Raw genomic sequence first — 14,599 nt, forward strand, 5'->3', positions numbered from 1 at the left:
TGGGCCAATTTAAGGACTTTCACATTCTTGTTCTGAAGCCATTCCAGCATTGCTTTGGCTGTATGCTTGGGGTCAATGTCCTGTTGGAACGTAAATCATCACCCCTGTCTAAGGTAGTTTACACTCTGAAGCAGGTTCTCATCAAGGATTTGCCTGTATTTGGCTCCATTTGTTGTTCCCTCAGTCTTTACCAGTTTCCCAGTCCCTGCCGCTGAAAAGCATCCCCATAGCATGATGCTGCCACCCCCACGCTTCACGGTAGGGGTGGTGTTAGACGGACGATGAGCTGTGCCTGGTTTTCTGCTGACATAGCGCTTTGTATTTAGGCCAAATAGTTACATTATTGTCTCATCAGACAACAGAATATTTTGCCTTATGCTCTCAGAGTCTTTCACGTGCCTTTTTGAGAACTCCAGACGTGCTGTCTTGTGCCTTTTACTCAGGAGTGGCTTCCGTCTGGCCACTCTCCCATGAAGCCCAGATTGTTGAAGCGCTGTAGAGACTGTTGTCCTTCTGGCAGGTTCTCCCATCTCAGCCAAGGAACTCTGTATTTCTGTGGGGGCACCGGTTAGATGAGGTAGTATGTACATGTAGGTAGAGTTAATTAAATTGACTATACATAGATGACAACAGAGAGTGGTGTGGAGAGGGGCAATGTGAATAGTCCGGGTAGCCATTTGATTAGATGTTCAGGAGTCTTATGGCTTGGGGGTAGAAGCTGTTTAGAAGTCTCTTGGACCTAGACTTGGCGCTCCGGTACCGCTTGCCGTGTGGTAGCAGAAAACAGTCTATGACTAGGGTGGCTGGAGTCTTTGACAATTGTTAGGGCCTTCCTCTGACACCGCCTGGTATAGAGGTCCTGGATGGCAGGAAGCTTGGCCCCAGTGATGTACTGGGCCATTCGCACTACCCTCTGTAGTGCCTTGTGGTCGGAGGCCGAGCAGTTGCCATACCAGGCGGGGAGGCAACCAGTCAGGATGCTCTCGATGGTGCAGCTGTATAACATTTTGAGGATCTGAGGACCCATGCCAAATCTTTTCAGTCTCCTGAGGGGGAATAGGTTTTGTCGTGCACGCTTCACGACTGTCATGGTGTGCTTGGACCATGTTAGTTTGTTGGTGATGTGGACACTGTTGATCCCTCAGACTCCACGGACAGTTCCTTGGACTTCATGATATCGTTTCAGCTCTGATATCCACTGTCAACTGTGGGACCTTACATAGACAAGTGTTTTTTATTTTTTATAAATCATGTCCAAACAATTAAGTTGGCCACTGGTGGACTCCAATTAAGTTGTAATGAGATTACAAGTCATTAGGTCATTATTGTGAAGTCACTACAATGTTGTTGATCCATCCTCAGTTTTCTCCCATCACAGCCATTGAACTCCGTAGCTGTTTTCAAATCACTACTGGCCTCATGTTGACGTCCCTAAGCAATTTCCTTCCTGTTCTGCAGCTCAGGATGACTATCTTTGATGTGTCTGGGTGGTTCAATACATCATCCACAGAATAATTATTAACTTGACCATGCGAAGTTAAAGAGATAATTAATGTCTGATTTGTTATTGTTACCCATCTACCAATCACTGCCCTTCTTTATGAGGCTTTGGAAACCTATACCAAGCCAACACTTAGAAACCATCTGCTGAAGTAGGTTTGTGTGTTTACTGTTTGTTAGAGCTATTGTTTGTTTCAGAGTGTGTTCGTAATGTATTTCAGTAGCCTTTGCTTCAGTTCCAGAGCTTTCCCCAATACTTAGTAAATTAGTGTTTGACTGAATCCACAGCCCAACTCTAACTGTGGGTCTCCAACACAGCGGCTAACAGCTAGCAGCTAACAGCTACATGCTAATGTAATGGCTGGAGGATGTTAAGGCCATTAAGGTAACTCAATAGAAAAGACATCATCATAAACACATTAAAACGAAACGTCTTCATCTGTTCAGCCTCCACTCCGTCTTTTAAAACACCCCAGATAGACAATGCTTGTTTAGGACGTACTGTCTGTTCGTCTGTCGATTGGTCCCTAGTGCTGATGTGAGAGTTTTGGCAGAACAATGCGAGGACATTCATGTGAGGGATGATTAAGCATGGCGCCACACACACACACACACACACACACACACACACACACACACACACACACACACACACACACACACACACACACACACACACACACACACACACACACACACACACACACACACACACACACACACACACACACACACACACACACACACACACAAATACACAAATACACACCCAGCTTCATCTCGTCAGGCTCAGCTCTTAACTACAGGGATAATTTCCTCCAGCAAATGGTCACGGTGTCCTTGAAAAACATATTTGCTTATTATGTTTTTTCCCCTTCTTTCTTTTAGCATCATCACAGCCGTTTCCATCCCCCGGGCTGATGATGGCGCCGCGTTGACATAACACCCCCGGACCGAGAGGCTTTTAACACTTAAACGGTGAAAAGGGATATTCAGAATTGCCCTTGAACATTTGGGCTGGTGCACACAGCACACAGGCGGAGGGGGAAGAGTTAGGGGAGCGCACACACTGGGAAGTAGCGACTTAAGGAAGGGTGAGAAGGGTGAGAAGAGGGGCACACACAGCAAAGCAGTGACTCATAAGGGGTTAGGAGCTCTGGGAGGCCCAACAGCCTTGAGTCCACTAAACTATCTTCATCCTCCAAAATACGAAACAAACTAAAGTAAATCGAGTGGCTCAAGAGAGGAGTCTGATTCTGTATTCGTCTGAAAATACGGCAGACTAACATGTTTGCTGTCTGTCTCCCCAAACACTCCAACTTGCTGTTAGTAAGGATCAACGTTTGTATGTAACATAAACTGAAGACTGAACCAACAGTTCTTTATCCTCAAACAAACCCACTAACTAATGGATAGGCTAATATTACATTTATTACAGCAATATTGTAGTCTTTTAAACACTAAACGTCTGTTTACTGTCCTTCCCCTGACTCTGCAACCTGCTGTTAGACTAAATCTGTTTTAATGTAAGATAACTGCAGTATTAAACAGGGATTGGAGTTTGTTTTCTGCATTTCATCTTTCTCTCTACCCTGCTGTAGAGTTTTATAGAGAGTGGTGACCTGGAGAGTGTACGTGAATGATAGTTCATAACCACACAGTCAGTCCAGGTCACATAATCCCACTACGCTACTGCTTTGGTATGGATGATATTTACCATACTTGTACTCACGTATTTCAACTATCGTGTTTTCCATGTTTATTTGTTCCTTGCTGTATTTTGGAATCTTGGACAGGCGGTTGTTGAACATGAGGGCAGGTTCTCAACTTACTGGCATGGTTAAATAAAGGTTAAATAAATACATGAAATATATGGCTGAAGTGGCTGTTTATATCACATTACCTTGAACAGGTTAAACTGATCACATTTTGTTTTCCTCTTTTATTCTATTTCACCTTTTTAATTTCCCTTTTTCCCCCGGCTCAAATTCAATAGCCCTGCCCCGCGGATACACACATTTGTATGTGTGTGTGTGTGTTTGTGTGAGCCGGCAGACAGCCTGTCTCCCAGCATTGCTGTTCCCCCGTGGAGGGTGTGTATGGTTCTTGACAGAGCAGAGTGTAATGTGTGATAGATCGCACTTCAGGGACCTGATAATCACATCACCCTCTATCGCCTATCAGCTGGCCACCGCAGGACACCCTTCACACGGACACAGGGAGCCCTCACACTCCTCCCTCTCTCTCTCTCGCTCTCTCTCTCTCTCTCTCTCTCTCTCTCTCTCTCTCTCTCTCTCTCTCTCTCTCTCTCTCTCTTCCTCTTTATCCTTACTCTTTCCTAAGCCCACACTATTTCTTTCTTTCTTGCTTTCCTTTCTTTCTTTCTTTCTTTCATTCTTTCTTTTCTTGATTAAAATTAATTTGGATTAGCTGCCTTTGTCCTCTCTCACTTTACTATTCTCTTCCACAGTCACACAGTCACACAGTCACACAGTCACACAAACAGATCAAACAAGTAATTCTGGTAAATCTTCCAAAAGTAAGGAAGGTTAACTGAACATGAACTTCTAAGCAGCTATGTCCTGCTGAGGACGAATCCTTCAGAATGTCGTTGAAAGTGTTGTTGCCAAGGTTAAGTAGCCCGTCCTATAATAAGTGTTGCTGTGTGTGTGTGTGTGTGTGTGTGTGTGTGTGTGTGTGTGTGTGTGTGTGTGTGTGTGTGTGTGTGTGTGTGTGTGTGTGTGTGTGTGTGTGTTTGCGGGGAGCAGCAGACGCTCAGATCGGGGCTGGAGCGGGCGGCCCCGGGCCCTCCGACAGTGCAGGCACCCGGCAAATGGCCTTTAGCATCGCTAACCGAGCTAGCCCAACTATCCATCATACCATATGTTCTCACTGGGAGAGCTAACGCTAATGAGAGATGAGAGGAGAGAAAAGGGGGAAAGGAAGGAGAGTAGAGGTGGTGGAAGAAGAGGAAGAGGAGGAGAAGGAAGAGGAGAGCAGGGAGGAGAAGAGCAGAAGAAGGAAGAGGAGGAAGAGGAGGAGAGAAGCATATGCTCACTCCAGCAAGATAACGCTAATGAAAGATGGAATACAGGAAGGAGGAAGAGAGGAAAAGAGGGTATTATAGTAAGATATTGTAATATGTGACTCAGGAATTGATCACAGCATATGTCTTCACTGTTGAGAATTCTGTTCATTTGGCAGAAAACAGGAAATCAAAACATTCCATTGGACATTTAGTGAAATGGTTTCCTCATGGTTAAACTTAGTGCGCCTGTTACCTGGTTCAGAAAGGACTTGAGCATTCCTCAAGAGTCCTTTATGGTACAGTACAATATAAATAGTATTTGTGAGGAGAGAGACTAATGACACTATACAACACATCCTTATGGGGTCCTTGTTTATATGTTGTGTGATAAATAGTGTGCCGTGTCCAAGTCTGGCAACGTGTGCACTTTGACTCCTGCAGAGTGTACCCTGCTGTGTGTGAATGTGTGTGTGAATTGCGTGTGTGTGTTTCCTGCAGAGTGCTTGGCAGTGCCCTCGCCAGTGCCATCCCTTGCCCGCTCTATCATCTGCCGTGACAAAGATGTCTGACACTGTGTGACACCACACACACACACTGACAAGCACACGCTCACACACACCCACACGCCTGAGCCCCCGCCCCTCCGCCCGCACGCACGCACGCACGCACGCACGCACGCACGCACGCACGCACGCACGCACGCACGCACGCACGCACGCACGCACGCACGCACGCACGCACGCACGCACGCACGCACGCACGCACGCACGCACGCACGCACGCACGCACGCACGCACGCACGCACGCACGCACGCACGCACGCACGCACGCACGCACGCACGCACGCACGCACGCACGCACGCACGCACGCACGCACGCACGCACGCACGCACGCACGCACACACGCACACACACACACACACACACACACACACACACACACACACACACACACACACACACACACACACACACACACACCCCTGCCCATCTGTGCCTGGGTGCCTACGCTCAGAGACACCACAGGGGAGAGACGACCCCAAAAGAGAGCAAGTCCCTCTCTTCCATCCTACCCCCTTTCTCTAACTCTCCTCCCCTATATCTGCCATCTCTCTTCCCAGTGTCATTCTAAAGTCACTGAGGACCCAGCCTAAACTTTTTGGGGAAGTGTAACGTGGATGTGGGTAGGACAGACATTTAATGTGTGTGTTTGTGTGTTGTAGCTTGTGCAAATCTCTCACCTGTTATAGGTGTGCGTATGTGTGTTGTATTTCAACCTGATTTCATAGTTTCACTTCGGAATTTGCCGTAATTGGATGAACATCGATTTTTTACCCAATAATTCTGCGTGGTTACAGGGTTATTTCTGTGTTACTGGGTTAAAACAGAAACAACTCAAAGGGTTAAGTTTAGGTATTAATTCCCAAGTGGTTAAAGTTAGGGCTATGGTTTGGGGAAAGCTTAAAACAAATTAATTAAGCAATAAGGCCCAAGGGGGTGTGGTATATGGCCAATATACCACGGCTAAGGGCTGTTCTTATGCACGACACAACGCGGAGTGCCTGGATACAGCCCTTAGCTGTGGTATATTGGCCATATACCACAAACCCCAGAAGTGCCTTACTGCTACAATAAACTGGTTACCAATGTTATTAGAACAGTACAAATAAATGTTTTGTCATACTCGTGGTATACGGTCTAATATACCATGGCTGTCGACCAATCAGCATTCAGAGTTCGAACCACCCAGTTTATAATAAAAAAGAATGCGCTGTTTCCATTAAGTATCATCAAGTACTCTGCTTGCTAGAGAACTGTGAATTGTTTTAGGGTGAGCACTGATGAAGGCATAAATCAACGTCCTTTTCAAATGTCTGAAATCGACGGCTCTTTCTTGACTAGCCTGTGTATTTAATATGTGGCGTAGCTTGTGTAAATCTGTCACCTGTTAAAGCTGTGTATGACGTAGCTTGTGTAAATCTGTCACCTGTTAAAGGTGTGTATGACGTAGCTTGTGTAAATCTGTCACCGGTTAAAGGTGTGTATGACGTAGCTTGTGTAAATCTGTCACCTGTTAAAGGTGTGTATGACGTAGCTTGTGTAAATCTGTCACCTGTTAAAGGTGTGTATGACGTAGCTTGTGTAAATCTGCAACCTGTTAAAGCTGTGTATGACGTAGCTTGTGTAAATCTGCCACCTGTTAAAGCTGTGTATGACGTAGCTTGTGTAAATCTGTCACCTGTTAAAGGTGTGTGTTACGTAGCTTGTGTAAATCTGTCACCTGTTAAAGGTGTGTGTTACGTAGCTTGTGTAAATCTGTCACCTGTTAAAGGTGTGTGTGGTATCCCTCTCTCTGCATCTCCACAGCAGACCAGGGTATCCTCTATGACTGTACTGCCGCAGCACTGGGACCTGTAGGCGTCATGGAGCAGCCCTCCACAGCACAGTTGCCCCCCTGACGGGGAGTAAGGCACCCGCCCACAGCAAGCGTCACCCACCCCCACCGACACACGCCCCTGTCCCGGGTCAGGACAACACACCTCACCTGGGGGAGAGGAGGAGGAGGAGCAGTAATCTGTTAGTTTGTTTTGTTGGTAAGGTAAGAAAACATTGTGATTAAGTGTCAAACACTGTAAACAGTTTATTTCCCAAAACATTTTGAAGGGAAGTGAAACGGAAACGATATATATGGTTTTCTTGTGAGGCGGAACACGAACAACTATAGATTTTGCTAAATGATGTCCTATGGGTACTCACCAGTCGCCACAGGAATGTAGTATCCTCCACAGCATTGGTGATCCGGGAGAGGTAGGAGGAGCTTCCCACCACAGCACAGAGTGTGGGAGGAATTTGGTGAGGGCAGGTAACGCCACTCACAGCACAGGTGTAGAGGTTTACTGGTGTAGACCACACCATCACAACACACCTGAAGAACACACACACACAAAGGAAGAATTAAAGAGAGAGAGAGAGAGAGAGAGAGAGACAGAGGACTCAGAGAGAAAGAGAGAGGGGGTGAGGGAAGAGAGAGATAGACACAGAGAGAGGGGGGAGAGAGAGAGTTAATTAGCTGTGTACAACATGCCCTGCTCCCTCCACCTGTGTTCAGGTTGAGCATATAAAATGGCCGCTGTGTGTACAGCTCTTGTTCTACACGACGGGCCTGTGCCTCTATAATGACTCGACTGTATTATGGTATAACGTGGGTGTCCTTGGGTACGCCTGGGTTCTTCTGTGTCTCCTGCATAAATAAAACTGTTTCAAACATCTGACTGTGTCTGTTGTGTTACAGCAGGAGAGCTTTACACCAGCCTTTCTCAAATACCAAGGGGGCATTGTTTTGTTACATCCCTACACTTGCACACCTGGGCCCATATAAATAATACTTCATAGCCTCTTACATGAGATGTACTTCTAAGTCAAATGATTCTGAGAAAATGTTCAGAATTCTGATGTTTTCCTCCAAAGGATAATAATTGAACTAGTCAACTGGCTGTGCTAGTATTGGAGTGGAACACAAATGGGCTGCCCTATGTTTCCCTGTTACTCCAGAACCAGAGTTGAGTAAGGATTTCCAGTTAGTTTATTTGTCATATACAAATGATATACAGTACCAGTCAAAAGTTTGGACACACCTACTCATTCTAGGGTTTTCTTTATTTTTACTATTTTCTACATTGTAGAATAATAGTGAAGACATCAAAACTATGAAATAACACATATGGAATCAAATAGTAACCAAAAAAGTGTTAAACAAATCAAAATATATTTTATATTTTCAATTCTTCAAAGTAGCCACTCTTTGCCTTGATTACATTTTGAACATTTTGAAAATCTTGGCCATGATCTGTTATAATCTCCACCCGGCACAGCCAGAAGAGGACTGGCCACCCCTCATAGCCTGGTTCCTCTCTAGGTTTCTTCCTAGGTTTTGGCCTTTCTAGGGAGTTTTTCCTAGCCACCGTGCGTCTACACCTGCATTGCTTGCTGTTTGGGGTTTTAGGCTGGGTTTCTGTACAGCACTTCGAGATATTAGCTGATGTACGAAGGGCTATATAAAATAAACTTGATTTGATTTGATTACAGCTTTGAACAATCTTGGCATTCTCTCAACCAGCTTCATGAGGAATGCTTTTCCAACAGTCTTGAAGGAGTTCCCACATATGCTGAGCACTTGATGTCTGTTTTTCCTTCAATCTGCCGTCCAATTCATCCCAAACCATCTCAATTGGGTTGAGGTCGGGTGATTGTGGAGGCCAGGTCATCTGATGCAGCACTCCATCACTCTCCTTCTTGGTCAAATAGCCCTTACACAGCCTGGAGGTGTTTTGGGGGTCATTGTCCAGCTGAAAAACAAATGATAGTTCCACTAAGCGCAAACCAGATGGGATGGGAAATCGCTGCAGAATGCTGTGGTAGCCACGCTGGTTAAGTGTGCCTTGAATTCTAAATAAATCACAGACAGCAAAGCACCCCCACACCATCACACCTCCTCCTCCATGCTTCACTGTGGGAAACACACTAGCGGAGATAATCTGTTCACCTACTCTGCGTCTCACAAAGGCACAGCGGTTGGAACTAAAAATCTCAAATTTGGACTCATCAGACCAAAGGACAGATTTCCACCGGTCTAATGTCCATTGCTTGTGTTTCTTGGCCCAATCAAGTCTCTTCTTATTATTGGTGTCCTCTAGTAGTGGTTCTTTTGCAGCAATTCGACCATGAAGGCCTGATTTTTCTCTGAACAGTTAATATTGAAATGTGTCTGTTACTTGAACTCTATGAAGCATTTATTTGGGCTGGAATTTCTGAGGCTGGTAACTCTAATGAACATATCCTCTGCAGCAGAGGTAACTGGGTCTTCCTGTCCTGTGGCGGTCCTCATGAGAGCCAGTTTCATCATAGCGCTTGATGGTTTTTGCGACTGCACTTGAAGAAACTTTCAAAGTTCTTGACATTTTCCCGGATTGGCTGACCTTCATGTCTTAAAGTAATGATGGACTGTTGTTTCTCTTTGCTTATTTGAGCTGTTCTTGCCATAATATGGACTTGGTCTTTTACCAAATAGGGCTGGCTATCTTCTGTTTACCACCCCTACCTTGTCATAACACAACTGATTGGCTCAAACGCATTAAGAAGGAAAGAAATTCCACAAATTAACTTTTAACAAGGCACATCTGTTAATTGAAATGCATTTTAGGTGAGAGAGAGAATGCCAAGAGTGTGCAAAGCTGTCATCAAGGCAAAGGGGGGGTAGTTTTAAGAATTTAAAGGTGTGTTTAACACTTTTTTGGTTACTACATGATTTCATATGTGTTATTTCATAGTTTTGATGTCTTCACTACTTTTTTACAATGAAGAAAATAGTAAAAATGAAGAAAAAAATCCTGGAATGAGTAGGTGTGTCCAAACTTTTGACTGGTACTGTACATGAAGGGAGTTACTATGTTACTACTATTATGTTATTATATTATATGGGCAACAACTTATTCTATGTGTAAAGAGAGTTACCTGTCTCTGAGGTTGGTAGCAGGACGCCCCACACACCCCCTGAGAGGCGGAGCACTGCAGGTAGGAGCATCTGACCTCTGACCCCTCACCCCCCTGGGTCACACTTGACCCCCACTCGGCCCCCCCACAGGGTCTCAGCATCTTCCTCCACACCTCGTAGCCTAGCATGATACCACAGGGCTGACCTGGAGAAGACCACTCCACCCTCACTGATCTGGAGGAGGGAAAGAGGGGGAGAGACAGAGAGAGAGAGAGAGAGAGCGTTAGGGGAGGAAGAGAGTGAAGTGGGAGAGGGAGGCCAAACAGAGGGCCTATCAAGATTGAGTTGAAAAGCCACACACACCACCCAGTGTGGACTGCCCCGTCTCGAGCTACCTCAGTCAGTTATGGTGTCAGAGTGTTTTATACACTTCAAATATAGATTTTTCTATTTTAACTACTGTACCTTTGGCAGATACTAACCATGAAGGAGACACACACACACACTTCTACTACTGCGTGTGTGTGTGTGTGTGTGTCTGTCTACTTGGGCATGTGTGTGCGCATGCGTGCGTGTGTAAACCAGCATGTGCGGTAATTGTCATATTTCAATCAAACCCTAAGCCGTACCACAATTCTCTCTCTTTCTCCTTCACTCTCTCTGTTTCTCCCACTCTTTCTCCGGGCCGGACGTAGCTTGCGTCAGAATTAATGAATTAACTATTGATTAAATTACACTCTGGCAAATCTAGCGTGGCGAATGAATGAAGTGTTTGGGGCTTATGTAGGCCAGAGAGGGACATGTCAGGGCCATCGATCTGTGGTTAGTTTTCTACTGGGGCACACGTTACACACCTCCTGATTATAACAGGTAGAGAAAGGTAGAGACAGAGAGAGACAGAGAGAGACAGAGAGAGACAGAGAGAGACACAGAGAGACAGAGAGAGAGAGAGAGAGAGAGAGAGAGAGAGAGAGAGACAGAGAGAGAGAGAGAGAGACAGAGAGAGAGAGAGAGAGACAGAGAGAGACAGAGAGCGAGAGAGAGAGAGAGAGAGAGAGAGAGAGAGAGAGAGAGAGAGAGAGAGAGAGACAGAGAGAGACAGAGAGAGACAGAGAGAGACAGAGAGAGAGAGAGAGAGAGAGAGAGAGAGAGAGAGAGAGAGAGAGAGAGAGAGAGAGAGAGAGAGAGAGAGACAGAGACAGAGACAGAGACAGAGACAGAGACAGAGACAGAGAGACACATGCATTCCTGAACACGCAGACATATACACTTGCACACAAGCAAGCATGCACACACACACACACTCACGCACAGAGGCTAACTCACCTGGGGCTGAGCACCTGTATGTGTGGAGGTGCTATGTCAGCAGGTAGATCCTCCACTGTAGTCACCTGAGTAGCGTTACTCTTTACACACCCATACACAGTACACACCTCCACCTGTAATACACAACAAAACACACACCCTCACCTTTTACATAAAAACACACAAAACAGTACACCATCAAAAACAGAAATCATTCAAACCTGTAGGAGGTGAGTGATTGTGTACTACAGTACCTTTATGTCATAGACGGTGAAGGGTAGCAGTCCTCCCAGTAAGTACGATCCTGATGTGTTATCAGCAGTAGCGTGCACAGTCCCGTCTAGATAGACAGAGTATTCAGTCACAGCTCCGTTAGGCTGTACAGGGGGAGACCACAGCACGCGCACTGTACTGCTGTTTACAGGAACTACCTCTGGAGGAAACACTCCCTCTGGCTCTGGGGAGGGACAAACACAGGTTAAAACACCAGCTAAAAATCACTCTTTCTTTCTATCTATCTATGCCTTTCTCTCCCTCTTCATCTCTCTATCCCCTCCACATACTCAAAGAAAACAGATGACTGTGTGTGTGTGTGTGTGTGTGTGTGTGTGTGTGTGTGTGTGTGTGTGTGTGTGTGTGTGTGTGTGTGTGTGTGTGTGTGTGTGTGTGTGTGTGTGTGTGTGTGTGTGTGTGTGTGTGTGTGTGTAAACTCAGCAAAAAAAGAAACGTCCTCTCACTGTCAACAGCGTTTATTTCCAGCAAACTTAACATGTGTAAATATTTCTACGAACATAACACGATTCAACAACTGAGACATAAACTGAACAAGTTCCACAGACATGTGACTAACAGAAATGTAATAATGTGTCCCTGATCAAAGGGGGGGATCAAAATCAAAAGTAACAGTCAGTATCTAGTGTGGCCACCAGCTGCATTAAGCACTGCAGTGCATCTCCTCCTCGTGGACTGCACCAGATTTGCCCATTCTTGCTGTGAGATGTTACCCCACTCTTCCACCAAGGCACCTGCAATTTCCCAGACATTTCTGGGCGGAATGGCCCTAGCCCTCACGCTCCGATCCAACAGGTCCCAGACATGCTCAATGGGATTGAGATCCAGGCTCTTCGCTGGCCATGGCAGAACACTGACATTCCTGTCTTGCAGGATGTCACACACAGAACGAGCAGTATGGCTGGTGACATTGTCATGCTGGAGGGTCATGTCAGGATGAGCCTGCAGGAAGGGTACCACATGAGGAAGGAGGATGTCTTCCCTGTAATGCACAGCGTTGAGATTGCCTGCAATGACAACAAGCTCAGTGACTGCTGTGACACACCGCCTCAGACCATGACGGACCCTCCATCTCCAATCCATCACGCTCCAGAGTACAGGCCTCGGTGTAACGCTCATTCCTTTGACGATGACCGCGAATCCGACCATCACCCCTGATAAGACAAAACCGTGACTCGTCAATAAAGAGCACTTCTTGCCAGTCCTGTCTGCTCCAGCGACGGTGGGTTTGTGCCCATAGGCAACGTTGTTGCCGGTGAGGTCTGGTGAGGACCTGCCTTAGAACAGGCCTAGAAGCCCTCAGCCCAGCGCCTCTCAGCCTATTGCGGACGGTCTGAGCACTGATGGAGGGATTGTGCGTTCCTGGTGTAACTCAGGCAGTTGTTGTTGCCGTCCTGTACCTGTCCTGCAGGTGTGAAGTTCGGATGTACCGATCCTATGCAGGTGTTGTTACACGTGTTCATTAATTGTTTATGGTTCATTGAAGAAGCATGGGAAACAGTGTTTAAACCCTTTACAATGAAGATCTGTGAAGATATTTGGATTTTTACGAATTATCTTTGTAAGACATGTATGTATGTGTGAGTGTGAGTGTGAGTGTGAGTGTGAGTGTGAGTGAGAGTGAGAGTGAGAGTGAGAGTGAGAGTGAGAGTGAGAGTGAGAGTGAGAGTGAGAGTGAGAGAGAGAGAGAGAGAGGCCACCGTAGGCAGACATGGCTCTCAAGAGGAGACAGGCTATGTGCACACTGCCCACAAAATGAGGTGGAAACTGAGCTGCACTTCCTAACCTCCTGCCCAATGTATGACCATATTAGAGACACATATTTCCCTCAGATTACACAGATCCACAAAGAATTCGAAAACAAATCCAATTTTGATAAACTCCCATATCTACTGGGTGAAATTCCACAGTGTGCCATCACAGCAGCAAGATTTGTGATCTGTTGCCACAAGAAAAGGGCAACCAGTGAAGAACAAACACCATTGTAAATACAACCCATATTTATGCTTATTTATTTTAACTTGTGTGCTTTAACCATTTGTACATTGTTACAACACTGTATATATATAATATGACATTTGTAATGTCTTTATTGTTTTGAAACTTCTGTATGTGTAATGTTTACTGTTAATTTGTATTGTTTGTTTCACTTTTGTGTATTGTCTACCTCACTTGCTTTGGCAATGTTAACACATGTTTCCCATGCCAATAAAGCCCCTTGAATTGAATTGAGAGAAAAAGTGTGTGTGTCCTAGTAGGCGGGAAATTGAATCCCTCCTGTAGATTGCGAGGACAAAGAGAGGCACAAGGCAGGGCCAGGGGGTTAACTGGGCTAGTCTCTCTGAAACCCAGTCCTGCTGTTACACACACTGAAGAGAGTAACTATTCCTACGCCAGCGCATACACAATTAAACCCTGTGTCTATCTAACTGACTGACGATTCACAGTGAAAATATTGCCACTTTCCCCGTGTAACATTCATCCAATGATAATTAGGATATCACACAGTCCAGCCCACAGAGCAGCGGCCCAGATAGATTGAGACAAAATGACTAACATCTCCAAACTATTCTTCTTAGTGGGAACACACTTTTAATTCCCTCCTAACACACTTACCCAATTCATTCCCTCCTAACACACTGACCCAATTCATTCCCTCCTAACACACTTACCCAAACCCAACCCAGTGCACTACATTTCACTTCCACGATAGCATTATCAACGCTAGACTCAACACCACACAGACAAACACATGAATGGAGGCACGCAGACACACATACACATTAAAACACACACACTCAAAATGTGCACCTGGCTTTTTAATTATCTGTGTGTATGCATTTGTGTGTGACTGTGTGTGTGTGTATAACAGTGGTTACAGATCTATGGCCTTACGGAGGTAGAATAATGGAATGGAAGGACCACTGGAGTTTCTAAGCTAAATGACTCGTGGCTCGCCTTCAGCAGCTAACAACTTTCTAATG

The 14,599-nt window shown here is 45.7% G+C and overlaps 1 protein-coding gene across 1 annotated transcript in view; it reads right to left on the minus strand.

Annotated features, from left to right (window-relative positions):
- The window catches only part of ush2a (Usher syndrome 2A (autosomal recessive, mild)), a 504,211-nt gene that overhangs the window by 136,836 nt on the left and 352,776 nt on the right, over nucleotides 1-14,599 (minus strand). The window contains exons 52-56 of the mRNA XM_055862864.1: nucleotides 11,579-11,781; nucleotides 11,346-11,458; nucleotides 10,040-10,253; nucleotides 7,286-7,454; nucleotides 6,852-7,073 (exon numbers count right to left, since the gene is read on the minus strand). Of these exons, the coding sequence (XP_055718839.1) occupies nucleotides 6,852-7,073; nucleotides 7,286-7,454; nucleotides 10,040-10,253; nucleotides 11,346-11,458; nucleotides 11,579-11,781 (921 nt within the window). The remainder of the gene's footprint in view (nucleotides 1-6,851; nucleotides 7,074-7,285; nucleotides 7,455-10,039; nucleotides 10,254-11,345; nucleotides 11,459-11,578; nucleotides 11,782-14,599) is intronic.

Source organism: Salvelinus fontinalis, chromosome 15, assembly GCF_029448725.1.
Source record: "Salvelinus fontinalis isolate EN_2023a chromosome 15, ASM2944872v1, whole genome shotgun sequence".
Classification (NCBI taxonomy): domain Eukaryota; kingdom Metazoa; phylum Chordata; class Actinopteri; order Salmoniformes; family Salmonidae; genus Salvelinus; species Salvelinus fontinalis.